The sequence below is a fragment of the Rhinatrema bivittatum genome, chromosome 6 (assembly GCF_901001135.1).
Source record: "Rhinatrema bivittatum chromosome 6, aRhiBiv1.1, whole genome shotgun sequence".
Taxonomy (NCBI): domain Eukaryota; kingdom Metazoa; phylum Chordata; class Amphibia; order Gymnophiona; family Rhinatrematidae; genus Rhinatrema; species Rhinatrema bivittatum.
This window is the reverse complement of record NC_042620.1, coordinates 89,190,257-89,204,648: the sequence shown is the minus strand read 5'-3', so window position 1 is coordinate 89,204,648 and position 14,392 is coordinate 89,190,257. Positions and strand designations below refer to the sequence as shown.

General features: G+C 46.3%; 1 protein-coding gene across 2 annotated transcripts in view; it reads left to right on the top strand.

Annotated features, from left to right (window-relative positions):
• Positions 1-5,470: 5,470 nt before the first annotated feature.
• Positions 5,471-14,392, top strand: part of CD302 (CD302 molecule) — an 86,007-nt gene continuing 77,085 nt past the window's right edge. Inside the window, exon 1 of one of the 2 annotated variants that reach the window (XM_029605583.1) lies at positions 5,471-5,725. Coding sequence is in view for 1 of the 2 variants with exons in the window: in XM_029605584.1 (XP_029461444.1) it covers positions 5,653-5,725 (73 nt within the window). In the remaining variant the exon portion in view is untranslated. The remainder of the gene's footprint in view (positions 5,726-14,392) is intronic. The other variant, XM_029605584.1, reaches the window with a different exon arrangement.

Sequence of the window (14,392 nt, the reverse complement as noted above, 5' to 3'; positions counted from 1 at the left end):
CCAGGACAGCAGGATGTAGTCCTCATGAAACCCACCCCGCCACCCTGCGGAGTTGGGTCCAAAATGTTTTATTTTATTTTTCGCTCGCACCTTTTGCTACAAAGGAGACTGAAGGGAGACCCCTGTGGCTGCAGGGATTATGACATGCTGAGCATGCTCAGTGTGCCAGTCAAAGGTTCTAGAAACTTTGACAGACGTTTTACGTACCAGAGCTCCGTCTGATGATGTCACCCACATGTGAGGTCTACATCCTGCTGTCCTGGGAGAACACCTGTTACTGGTAAGCAACTCTGCTGTCTCTTCCCAAAAATGGATCCAAATGCCAGACGTTCGCTGCTGTGGGTTAGCACCATTCCTGTGTCCTCCAGCAGGTTGCAGAGGGGCAGATCTTCCCTGTCCTAGGTGCCCCTGGAAGCGGTTTCCCCATCACCTCTCTCCAGGCAACACTCTGGGATCTTGCAGGCTTCTTACCAAGAAAAATGTAAAAACTCAAAACAAGCCTGGAAACAAACACACCCGGCCAGCAAGTGGCCTGGAAGGGAAGGTTCCTGACTGTGCTCAGAACTCTCCGGTTTTCGCCCGGAGACTCCGGAAATTTAGACAAATTTCTGGGTCTCCGGGCACGATGATAAAATCTCCGGGCTGCCGCTATTTACGCACCTCTCGCGGCACAGGTGCTGGAGCCACTGTATTGCTGTGCATGTGCACACTGAAAAGCTGGAAGGCACTGGATGGCTTCAATTGAGGGGAGGGGGAGGAGAGAGAGAGCACTGTAAGAAGGCAAACCCGATGACTATATATTCACCACAGAAAGAGCACACTTTCAACTCAGGGTGGGTTGGGCAGGTTTTCATTGATCTGCCTGATGATGATTAATATTAAATATTGATACTGAATATATTGATTGAATAATAGTGAATTGAATAATGGTGAGAAACTGGTATTTAAAACAATGATTATGAAAATATGAATAATTAATGATGGTGATAAACACACCTGGGAACGCTCTGGATTTGGCCCGGAGACTATAGAATTCTAAAAGGAATTACCGGGCCTCCAGGCCACTACCGGAAATCTCCAGGTGCTGCAGCAAAGCCAATCTGCTTGGACCTGGAAAGACGAAAGGAACGTCATTGGTCTTGCGTGGCTGAAAAAGGAGGAACGCGACAGTGATTTCTACCATCTCCGGACCTTTTTAACTCTTAACTTCGCTTCCTCATGACACCACCTGCTCCTGCACAGCCTGTTTCCTGTATCCAACCACTTACCCGCCCCATCCTGTTTGCCTTGGCCAATCGACATTGCGATTTCCTGCCCGTGCATCAAACAAGGAGTAAGAAACAGGCAGCGTCCACTTCCGCAACACAGGAGGAGAAGGAAGAGGCTGCTGCTGCTGCTCCAGGAGCCCAAGTTAGAGTCTGCTGTTGCTAGTGTGTTTTGAAAGGGAGAGGAGAGAGAATGAATGAATATGTCTGTGAGAGTGAGTGAGTGTGTATTTGTGTAGGAAGAAGAGATCGGAGAGTGTATGTAGGTGAGTAGGAGAGAGCTGAGTGCAAGTGAGCATGGGTGTATGGAAGAGGAAGAGATGTGCGTGAGTTTGTGGGTGTTGGTGGGAGAAGGGCAGAAGTAAAGGTGTAAATGGACATGTGAGAGAACGAGCAGTGATAGTTAAGTGTGAACATGTAAGAGTTTTTATGAGAACAACTTTGTGAGCACCTGGTCCCACTGTGCAGTTGCCCTCCCCCTGTTCCCCCCCACACCTAATGCATGGTAATCTCAGGGTGACTGGAAGTAAAAGGTTCCCAGGGATGGAGCTCAGGAATTGCCTGAGTCCTCGCAGAAGGCCCAAAATCCAACACCGAAAAATCCATCTGCGCTTCCACCTAATTCCAAGCACTGCTTCCAGTCTCTCATTAGAGAGACTGGAAGCAGGTTTTATAGGTTTATAGGTTTTATAACCTAACAAGGGGATGGCCATCCTAGCTCCTTCAAAGGGGAGGGACTGTACCAAATGGTACCTCCCCCCCCCCAATCTGCAGCTATGTCTCTAACTAGCAGGCCCATTCTGTAAAAAGTGCGGGAGAGCCGGCTCCATGTTGAGCATCAGCCACCTCTCCTGGGTGCGCGATTCTCTATTTAAATTAAGTGTCGTGCTAATAAGGAGGAACTAGGGACAATAGCACATCCCTAGCTCCTTATTAGCGATAGCGCTGGCTGTCAGCGGGCCCACAACCGACGCTCTATTTTACTGGCGTTGATTTTCGAACCCGCTGACAGCCACAGGTTAGGAAAATGGAAGCCGGTAAAATTGAGCATCTGTTTTTATAACCCGCTGCCTGGCTTTTCCCAGTTGCTTAGAACTTAATGCCTGCCCTTGGGCAGGTGTTAATTTCTGAGAGTAAAATGTGTCTTGGCTGCACATTTTACTTTCAGTATCCTGGGTGACTGACTAATTGGCATTTGTATGTGATGAGTGCTATTAGTTTTAGGGGTGGTAATAACAGTGTGTCAAAAACGTGCAGTGAAACGGGTGCTAAATGGTGCACTTGGCAGAGCACACCATACTGTATTGGCCTGTAAAGGAGTTAAACCAAACCCACTATTAATAATGAACCCTTTTATCCAGCTAAGTAGTGGTAACCTGCGCCAGATAAGTAGTGACTTATCCATGGACATTTTTTAATTATTTTTTGTAAACTTTTTTTTCCCTTTTTTAGAGGTTTTAAGTGCCACCGCAGTAGGGCTGGAAACTTAATTCCAGCTTTGCCCTGGAGTTAAATTTACCCTGAATGCAGGCTAGTGCACAGGTTAACCCGTGGTTGGACGTGAGTCCATAACCCCTTATGCAATAAAGGGATTAGCGCGCCCAAAATGGGCATAGCTCATAGCGTTCATCACGTGTGAATGCTATGTTGATAAGGCTATTAGCTAGTAGGGATGTGAATCGTTTTAGGACGATTAAAATTATCGTCCGATAATTTTAATATCGTCTTAAACCGTTATGGAACACAATACAATACAGATTCTAACGATTTATCGTTATAAATCGTTAGAATCGTGAGCCGGCACACTAAAACCCCCTAAAACCCACCCCCGACCCTTTAAATTAAATCCCCCACCCTCCCGAACCCCCCCCAAATAACTTAAATAACCTGCGGGTCCAGCAGCGGTCCGGAACGGCAGCGGTCCGGAACGGGCTCCTGCTCTGAATCTTGTCGTCTTCAGCCGGCGCCATTTTCCAAAATGGCGCCGAAAAATGGCGGCGGCCATAGACGAAAAAGATTGGACGGCAGGAGGTCCTTCCGGACCCCCGCTGGACTTTTGGCAAGTCTCGTGGGGGTCAGGAGGCCCCCCACAAGCTGGCCAAAAGTTCCTGGAGGTCCAGCGGGGGTCAGGGAGCGATTTCCCGCCGCGAATCGTTTTCGTACGGAAAATGGCGCCGGCAGGAGATCGACTGCAGGAGGTCGTTCAGCGAAGGTTCCGGCGCCTCGCTGAACGACCTCCTGCAGTCGATCTCCTGCCGGCGCCATTTTCCGTACGAAAACGATTCGCGGCGGGAAATCGCTCCCTGACCCCCGCTGGACCTCCAGGAACTTTTGGCCAGCTTGTGGGGGGCCTCCTGACCCCCACGAGACTTGCCAAAAGTCCAGCGGGGGTCCGGAAGGACCTCCTGCCGTCCAATCTTTTTCGTCTATGGCCGCCGCCATTTTTCGGCGCCATTTTGGAAAATGGCGCCGGCTGAAGACGACAAGATTCAGAGCAGGAGCCCGTTCCGGACCGCTGCCGTTCCGGACCGCCGCTGGACCCGCAGGTTATTTAAGTTATTTGGGGTGGGGGATTTAATTTAAAGGGTCGGGGGTGGGTTTTAGGGGGTTTTAATGTGCCGGTTTTTCGATTTTTCACGATTTTTAACGATTTTTCACGATATTTTACCCCCCCAAACGGCAACAATACGATTCCCTCCCCCTCCCAGCCGAAATCGATCGTTAAGACGATCGAGGACACGATTCACATCCCTATTAGCTAGTATCCCTTATGTAAATGTGCCTGATGCGCACATTTTTACCTTCAAAAACTAAGGCCAACCCCGGCACTGGCGTTAAGTCTTGAGGATCCCCAAAATTTTACTAAAAATTAGAACACACTGCTTTTCTGTGGTTCCTCTGAGTTTAGATTGTGGTGATATTTTTTTATTATTATTTTTATATACATTCAGGTACTGTAGGTATTTCTCTATCCCCAGAGGGCTTACAATCTAACAGGTCTATCCAGTAAAGTGCGGCCGCGTTTACCCCGCTCCTAACCCGCGTTCTACTCACTTTCCGGCCGCGTTAGCCCTTCCTGCGATCCACAACCCCCTTTAACCTATCCTTACCGCGTCCTAAAAAGCAACCCCTTCCGCATGCGGCATGTATATTACATGTAAACGAGTGAATTAGCTATTCCCTAGCATCCAGTAACCCGCGCCCCAACTATCGCTATTTTACCCTGCCATTTTGCCGCGCGTTTAACCTGCTAACTTACCGCCTACCCTTACCCCTGCGTTAGAGGCAGGGGTAAGGGTAGGCGGCAAGCTTCACCCAGCCCCCGCTCACCTGCCCTGGCCGCGTCCATGGATGCTGGTCTCCGGGGCAGCCCCAGTCCTCTCCCCTCCTCCCGATGCAAAAAAAAGCGAAAAAAAAAGTTGCAAGTGAGAGAGGGGAGAGGACGGGCAATCCGACGCTCAGCGACTTCTTTTGCAGCCCCCCTCCGGACATCATGGCTTCCCCCGTGCCAGTCCCCTCTCCCCTCCTCCCGAAGCAGGGTGCGAAAAGCAGCCTTGCTCCGGGATGATGGAAGAAGGGACTGGCAGTGTGAAGCAGCGAAGCGACTTACTTTTTGCACCCCCCTCGGGACATCGGACGACCTCTCCTGCCTCCAGCTGCTCGCAAAGATGGACGCCTGCATGGCCCCTGAAGACGTGACATCACATGCCGTGACGCCAAACATAGCGATATTAAGTCGGAGGTCCCAAAAGTTAAACAGAATAAAAAAAAAAAAGTTAAATCGGCCCACGGCTTGAAAACCGGACGCTCAATTTTGCCGGCGTCTGGGTTCCGAACCCGTAGCTGTCCGCCTGCAAACTCTTCACAGCATCGGCAGTTAACTTTTGCGCGCAGAAAATGCCACACTGGTGAAGTGCAGGCAAAAACGTGTTTCACCCAGCGCTCCTCCTCCAGGATAAAATGGGGGAAAAACCCCAAAACAAAAACCCATCCTCCACATTGCTAGCTACCGGCGTGTTTGAGATTTTGTGCCCTATCCCCCTCGCTTAGTACAATAAAAAGGAATTTACTCCCTCAAAACACGCTGGAAACTGGCAATATGGGGGAAGGGGTTTTTGTTTTGACGGTTTTCCCCCCATTTTCCTGGAACCGCGCCTATAAGGGACGGAGTTTAGGTCGTTAAAAGGCAAAGGAGGGGGCGCTGTGCATATTTTATCCTGGGCAAGGAGCGCGAGCGGCCGTACTGGGCCGATTCCGGCACGAGGGAGGGGCGCGCGGACCTGGGCGGATTCTATCCTGGAGGAGGAGCGCGCGAGCCTGGGCGAATTCTATGCTGGAGGAGGAGCGAGCGGGGCAGGACTGAACGGACTCTGACCCAGCTGCTGGGATGTTGCTTTTACAGTCTCTTTCCTTCTATACCTACATTATTGCCTTTGCTGCGCTTTCGCAGGCGGCGGATGGTAAGTTTTATTTTTTGTTTTCGGTGAAAGAGAAAAAGAAAAAAAAACAAAACACCCAATACTGCTCATTTGTGGAACTTGACTTGCAGCAGGAGACCGGTTTGGGCACAGAGTCCTGCCGCAAACGGGAAGATGGAAACTCAGAAACTTCTTTCTCGGTTTCGGCCATCGCATGATCTCATTGCACAATGTGTGCGAGTTCAGTTAATGTTAATAAAATCCGTAGATAGGAGGCACGGCTGTGCCTGTTTCCTTCCACATTTTAGTTCTGACTGACTTTGAGACGGAAGTTTGCATAAGATTTGAAAATGTGTGTTTTTAGCATTTCAAAGTAAAGAAAAAAATCTGAATTTAAATTTCAAAATTAAAAATATATATATTCTGAGCATATATTTCGTTATGCAACTGCCGAAAACTGATTTTCAAAAGTTGCAGTTGACTTGAACGTCTGTCCTGGATCCGCTACAACTATTGTGCAAGACGCATGTATTTCTCTATGCCGTGGCCTTGAAATCCGCTACATTTCCAGTACACAGGCTTCTCCAGGCAGCGCCTGACAAAGTTCAGGGTTCGATAAATCAAATCAAGCCCAAGTTATACCTTATTCATGGGTGATGGCTCAGATCGGACTGTCAATTCCAAGGATTTGGACCGGCTGTGCGATATCTAGCTAATGGGAATCATAAGGAGACTGGAATCCTGTTCTGCAGACAGGGCAGAGGCCTGTTCCTGTCCCCCTGCTGTGATGAGATGGCAGGCTGTGTATTGGACCATTACAAATACTAAGCAGAGATGATCATGCTGTACAAGCATATTTGAGACCAAATAAATCATTAGCGAAAAGAAGAAGCTAAAATAATCAGGGTCTATATCCTCAAAAGAACCAGCCTTCGTAGGACTAGGACATATTCAGTGGAGAAAAATTATTTATTTTTTAGAATTCTTGATTTTGAATATTTAGCCATGTTTAAAATTAAAAGCTAATAATCAGTGTGTTGTTTTTTTGCCCTAGGGCAAGGATAGCCAATGGGTCCAGTAACAGGATGACTTGAATCAAGGAATTATTATATTATAAAGAGAGCAATGCTGCAGTTATAATTTCCACTCTGAGGGGAAAGACAGCTATATTTTATAAAAATCACTTAACTACAGCACAGAATGAAATTCTGCTTTAAATTCCCAAAACAAGTAGTCTCTGTGAATTTTTTTCCCACCTTAAAAATTGTAAGTGTCTCCTGTTCTGGTCTGTAATTAGTAATTTGCTGTAAGGACATGATGTTTTGTCTGTCTAGTTACCCTGCACCTACAGTGTATGGCATAGGATTCTGTTTATATTTTTCAAACAGTTGTAATAAAATGGCACCAAGTGAGTTTTCAGATAGCTATTGCCAAGCATGCTGAGGCTAGATAACATCAGATCCCACATCATCACACAGCTGGGAGATATCATGCTACTTTTAGAATAAAGATCGTGGAGAAAACAGATAAATTAAATGTTCAAAGGATGACCTTGCTGCCTTTTCTACTGCCATGGTCTCAACCACCCAGAGGGTGGTCCCCCCTGTGTCAGTTGTAACCAACCTATGCCATCAGTGCCTAAAGTACTGGCTTTTAAAAGGGGTTGGCCAAGTTCCTAAAGGAAAAGTCCATAAATCATTAGACATGTAGACTTGGGCCTGCTACTACTTATCCCTGATTATGAGCAAGGAGAAGTACACCTATTATTTGGGATCCTACTGGCTATTGGTGACTGAGATTGGATGCTGGGTTTAACAGAAGAACATAAGATTTGTAATACTGGGTCAGACCAAAGGTCTATCAACCGCAGTATCCTGTTTCCAATACTGGCCAATCGAAGTCACAAGTACCTGGCAGGCTCCCGCACGGGGTAGATAGACTTCAAGCTGCTGCTTATCCCAAGGATAAGCAGTGGATTTCTGTAACTTTACATTAATAATGTTTTATGGACTTTTCCTCCGGGAATGTTTACCACATCCTCCAGCAGCAAAGTCCACCGTTTAATTATGCATAGAGTATATTTTCTCCTATTTGTTTTAAATGCATTACCTAGTAACTTCATTGCATTTGGCCTAGTCTTTATACTTTTGAAAGAGTAAACAACCAATTTGTATTTACTGACTCCAATCCACTCATTATTGTATAGACCACTCTCATATCTCCCCTCATCCGTCTCTTCTCCAAGATGAAAGCCCCAGCCTCATAGGATAATCATTCCATCCCCTTTATTATTTTGGTCACCCTTTTCTAATTCCACTGTATCTTCCTTAGATGCAGTGACCAGAATTGCATACAATACTCAAATGGTGGTTGCATCTTGGAGCAATAACCTAGGCATTATAATAATCTCCATTTTCAAACATATTGTCCATGACGACACCTAGATCATTTTCCCGTCACTGTGAAACCTTGCATTGTGCAGCTATAATTTAAGTTAGTGGTTCTCAAACTTTTTGTATCCAGGACATACCTGACAAATGGTTCTCACATGTGTGACACACTGAACCTGTTACAAGGGGCTAAATGTAAACATATACTGTGCATCCACAGGAACCACCTCGACTCCCAAGAATGGGTGCAGAGCAGAACTAGGGTATTAGTTACAACTCGCCCTACAAAAAAAGATGTTCTGGTGACATCTCAGTAAAAGCAAAACAAACTAGTACCAGGCCCTTCTTATGAAAAGACAGTAATTTACCACTAATTCATGTCCTATTGAGAAAACACAACAAATAAGACTGATACAAATGCCTACATGCTAGTAAAATACCTCATCTTGGTCACACACAAAAAAACGACCTTCAAGAACAGAAAGATCACAAATTATAAATATGGAGACAGAAATTGGAATGGAAACTCAAAAAAGCCCCTTTGTATGCAGTGTGAACCTGGAAAAATGTAAAGAGAAATATAGCACCTAATATAGTCCCAGGATCTGCAATAATGCACACAAACTAATCCACACAAAGTTATACCTGTATTATGGAACACACTCAAACAGTAACAACCCTATCTATGAAAAGGCAACACTACAAGTATTAAACCAGGCACAAAACATTAATACACTTCCTATTAGGAAAACAGAATAAGCCAAGCTGCTATAGATCCCCACACAGAAATAATGGTAAAGCTATACTGATAAATGTTACAAAACAGCTGATGAACAGAATAACATCAAACAATTAAAAACTCATAAAAATGATTAAAAATTGTCCAAATATCAACAAAATATTTCAAAACAGCAGACATTACATAATACCCAATAATTAATATGGCAGTCAATCAAGAAAAAGGAACTTAAAAAGCCATCTTTACTTACCCTCTCCAGCAACTCTCCTACTACTTTGCCTTGCGGGCCCAAAAGCACACAAAGAAGCAGCAGTGGCTGCTGAAACTCTGACCTCTTCCTTAGGATCCACAACCAGTCACACGCATATACGTGCGCACACCCCAATTATACCCTACGAGCAGCCTCTGTCTCGCACACACCACTAATCTTCCTGACCAGTCTCTTCCCTACCAAACCAGTCACCTCCCTGACCAGTCTGTCTCTCTCTCTCTCACACACACACACACACCCCCACACACCCGTCACCTCCCTGACCAGTCTGTCTCTCTCAAACATGCACCTGTCACCTCCCTGACCAGTCTCTCTCTCTCTCACATGCACCCGTCACCTCCCTGAGCAGTCTGTCTCTCACAAACACATGTCACCTCTGACACACACACACCCAACACACCAGTCACCTCCCTGACCACATACAAATGCTCACTCTCACTCTCACCTCTCAATCACATACAAATGCTCACTCTCACTCACGACCGCCCTCCTCCCCAGCACAAATGGCAGCTGCATTAGCCTCCTTCTCCAGCCCCTGCAGCCTAAGAATGAAGAATCCTATCAGCTGGGGGAGCTAACTGTTCATTCTACGTTGCTGATCGCTGGATGCGCTTCATTTTGGTCCAGCCCAGCATTGCTGCCAGTACTTTATACACATGCTTGGGAACTTTTGATTTACAGTCACCCTGAGATTTCATCCATTAGTAGGGTGGGCACAGGGTCCAAGGTATGCACCTAAGCTTTTTCCTTTCATGTGCACTCACTCTTAACACACTCACATGTTCACTTTCGTGCTCATTTTCACAGACCTGCTTGCTCACATTCCTTGCTTTCTCCCACATATACACTTCCTCTTCTTGCCAGCAGCAGTCTCCTCCTTTGGGCACCCCAGCAGCCATGCAACTCCTCCATCTTCTCAGGGCATGTCCTCTTCATCTTCTACTTCTGCTGTGGGCTATGGGTTGCCCCCTTCTTCCCGCCCCACCAGCCAATTAGACGCTTCCTCCCTTCCTACTCCCACTGGTAGGAAGAAGGGAGAAGGCTTAAGATTGGCCCGCAGGGGCAGAAAGAAGGGAGGAGGCTTAAAATTGACCCTCAGGGGCAGAAAGAAGGGAGAAGGCTTAAGATTGGCCCGCAGGGGAAGAAAGAAGGGAGAAGGCTTAAGATTGGCCCGCAGGGGCAGGAAGAAGGTTCTGAATGGCCCACGGGGGGCAGGAAGAAGGGAGAAGGTTCTGAATGGCCCACGGGGGGCAGGAAGAAGGGAGAAGGTTCTGAATGGCCCACGGGGGGGCAGGAAGAAGGGAGAAGGTTCTGAATGGCCCGCGGGGGGCAGGAAGAAGGGAGAAGGTTCTGAATGGCCCGTGGGGGGGCAGGAAAAATGGAGGAGGCTTCCCAATAGCCACAGAGCAGGAAGAAGGGAGGAGGCTTAAGATTGGCCCGCAGGGGAAAAAGAAGGTTCTGAATGGCCCACGGGGGGGGGGCAGGAAGAAGGTTCTGAATGGCCCACGGGGGGGGGGGGCAGGAAGAAGGTTCTGAATGGCCCACGGGGGGGCAGGAAGAAGGGAGAAGGTTCTGAATGGCCTATGGGGGGCAGGAAGAAGGGAGAAGGTTCTGAATGGCCCATGGGGGGCAGGAAGAAGGGAGAAGGTTCTGAATGGCCCATGGGGGGCAGGAAGAAGGGAGAAGGTTCTGAATGGCCCACGGGGGGCAGGAAGAAGGGAGGAGGCTTCCCACTAGCCACAGAGCAGGAAGAAGGGAGGAGGCTTAAGATTGGCCCGCAGGGGCAGAAAGAAGGGAGGAGGCTTAAGATTGGCCCGCAGGGGCAGAAAGAAGGGAGAAGGCTTGATTGGCCCGCAGGGGCAGAAGGAAGGGAGAAGGCTTAAGACTGGCCCGCAGCGGCAGAAGGAAGGGAGAAGGCTTAAGACTGGCCCGCAGGGGCAGAAAGAAGGGAGAAGGCTTAATATTGGCCCGCAGGGGAAGAAAGAAGGTTCTGAATGGCCCACGGGGGGGGGCAGGAAGAAGGTTCTGAATGGCCCACGGGGGGGGGCAGGAAGAAGGTTCTGAATGGCCCACGGGGGGCAGGAAGAAGGTTCTGAATGGCCCACGGGGGGCAGGAAGAAGGGAGAAGGTTCTGAATGGCCCACGGGGGGCAGGAAGAAGGGAGAAGGTTCTGAATGGCCCACGGGGGGCAGGAAGAAGGGAGAAGGTTCTGAATGGCCCACGGGGGGCAGGAAGAAGGGAGAAGGTTCTGAATGGCCCGCGGGGGGGCAGGAAAAATGGAGGAGGCTTCCCACTAGCCACAGAGCAGGAAGAAGGGAGGAGGCTTCCCATTGGCCTGCGGGGGCAGGAAAAAGGGAGGAGGAAAGAAAAACTGGGGCAGTGGGACACCGAGAGCCGTGACACACCTGCCAGTGCTTGGCAGCACACTGGTAGAAAATTGCTTTGCACTTGTCCACATTAAATATCAACTCATTTGGATGCCCAGTCTAACAAAGTCTTTTACAATTTCTTACAATCCACTTGTAACTTAACAACTTTGAATAATTTTGTATCAGCAGTAACTTTGATCATCTCACTCATTGTTCCCATCTCTAGGTCATTTATAAATATATTAAAAAGCAGTCATCCCAGTATGGATCCCCTGGGGCATGCCACTATTCAACTTTCTTTAGAGAAAATTGACCATTTAGCCCCAATCTCAGTTTTCTCAATCCACAATAGAATATTGCTTCCTATCTCATGACTTTTAAATTTCCTCAAGAATCTCTCCTGAAGAACTTTGTCAAACACTTTCTGAAAATACAGATACACTATCTCCTGGCTCACCTTTTTATACACGTTTATTCATGCCATTAAAAAAATGTAGCACATTGACGAAACAAGACTTCCCCTAGATTTAATTCTTAGTGGAACGCAGGATTTGGTGAGAGAGGAAACGGTGGTGGGGCCACTTGGCAACAGTGATCATAACATGATCAAATTTAAACTAATAGCTGGAAGGGGGACAATAAGTAAATCTGCAGCTCTAACACTAAACTTTCAAAAGGGAAACTTTAATAAAATGAGGAAATAGAAAAAAACTGAAAGGTACAGCTGCAAAGGTTAAAAGTGTTAAACAGGCATGGACATTGTTTAAAAATACAATCCTAGAGGCGCAGTCCATATGTATTCCACACATTAAGAAAGGTGGAAAGAAGGCAAAACGATTACTGTCATGGTTAAAAGGTGAGGTGAAAGAGGCTATTTTAGCCAAAAAAACATCCTTGAAAAATTGGAAGAAGGATCCATCTGAAGAAAATAGGATAAAAAATAAGCATTGTCAAGTTAAGTGTAAAATATTGATAAGACAGGCAAAGAGAGAATTTGAAATGAAGTTAGCCATAGAGGCATAAACTCATAATAAATACTATTTAAAATATATCCGAAGCAAGAAACCTGTGAGGGAGTCGGTTGGACCATTAGATGACCAAGGGGTTAAAGGGGCCCTTAGGAAAGATAAGGTCATTGCAAAAAGACTAAATGAATTCTTTGCTTCAGTGTTTACTAATGAGGATGTTGGGGAGATACCAGTTCCGGAGATGGTTTTCAGGGGTGATGAGTCAGACAAACTGAATGAAATCACTGTGAACCCGGAAGATGTAGTAGGCCAGATTGATAAACTAAAGAGTAGCAAATCACCTGGACTGGATGGTATGCATTCTAGGGTACTGAAGGAACTAAAAAATGAAATTTCTGATCTGTTAGTTAAAATTTGTAACCTATCATTAAAATCATCCATTGTACCTGAAGACTGGAGGGTGGCCAATGTAACCCCAATATTTAAAAAAGGCTCCAGGGGCGATCCGGGTAACTATAGACCAGTGAGCCTGACTTCAGTGCCGGGAAAAATAGTGGAAACTATTCTCAAGATCAAAATCATAGAGTATATAGAAAGACATGGTTTAATGGAACACAGTCAACATGGGAAGTCAACCCAAGGGAAGTCTTGCCTAACAAATCTGCTTCATTTTTTTGAAGGGGTTAATAAACATGTGGATAAAGGTGAACCGGTAGATGTAGTGTATTTGGATTTTCAGAAGGCGTTTGACAAAGTCCCTCATGAGAGGCTTCTCCAAAAACTAAAAAGTCATGGGATAGGAGGTGATGTCCTTTCGTGGATTACAAACTGGTTAAAAGACAGGAAATAGAGGGTAGGATTAAAATGTCAATTTTCTCAGTGGAAAAGGGTAAACAGTGGAGTGCCTCAGGGATCTGTACTTGGACCGGTGCTTTTCAATATATATATATATATGATCTGGAAAGGAATACGAGTGAGGTTACCAAATTTGCAGATGATACAAAATTATTCAGAGTAGTTAAATCACAAGCAGACTGTGATACATTACAGGAGGACCTTGCAAGACTGGAAGATTGGGCATCCAAATGGCAGATGAAATTTAATGTGGACAAGTGCAAGGTGTTGCATATAGGGAAAAATAACCCTTGCTGTAGTTACATGATGTTATGTTCCATATTAGGAGCTACCACCTAGGAAAAAGATCTAGGCATCATAGTGGATAATACCTTAAAATCATCGGTTCAGTGTGCTGCAGCAGTCAAAAAAGCAAACAGAATGTTAGGAATTATTAGGAAGGGAATGGTTAATAAATAAGAAAATATCATAATGCTTCTATATCGCTCCATGGTGAGACCGCACCTTGAATACTATGTACAATTCTGGTCGCCGCATCTCAAAAAAGATATAGTTGTGATGGAGAAGGTACAGAGAAGGGCAACCAAAATGATAAAGGGGATGGAACAGCTCCCCTATGAGCAAAGGCTGAAGAGGTTAGGGCTGTTCAGCTTGGAGAAGAGACGGCTGAGGGGGGATATGATAGAGGTCTTTAAGATCATGAGAGGTCTTGAACGAGTAAATGTGACTCGGTTATTTTCACTTTCGAATAATAGAAGGACTAGGGGGCATTCCATGAAGTTAGCAAGTAGCACATTTAAGACTAATCGTAGAAAATTCTTTTTCACTCAATGCACAATAAAGCTCTGGAATTTGTTGCTAGAGGATGTGGTTAGTGCAGTTAATGTAGCTGGGTTAAAAAAAAGATTTGGATAAGTTCTTGGAGGAGAAGTCCATTATCTGCTATTAATCAAGTTGACTTAGGGAATAGCCACTGCTATTAATTGCATCAGTAGCATGGGATCTTCTTAGTGTTTAGGTAATTGCCAGGTTCTTGTGGCCTGGTTTGGCCTCTGTTGGAAACAGGATGCTGGGCTTGATGGACCCTTGGTCTGACCCAGCATGGCAATTTCTTATG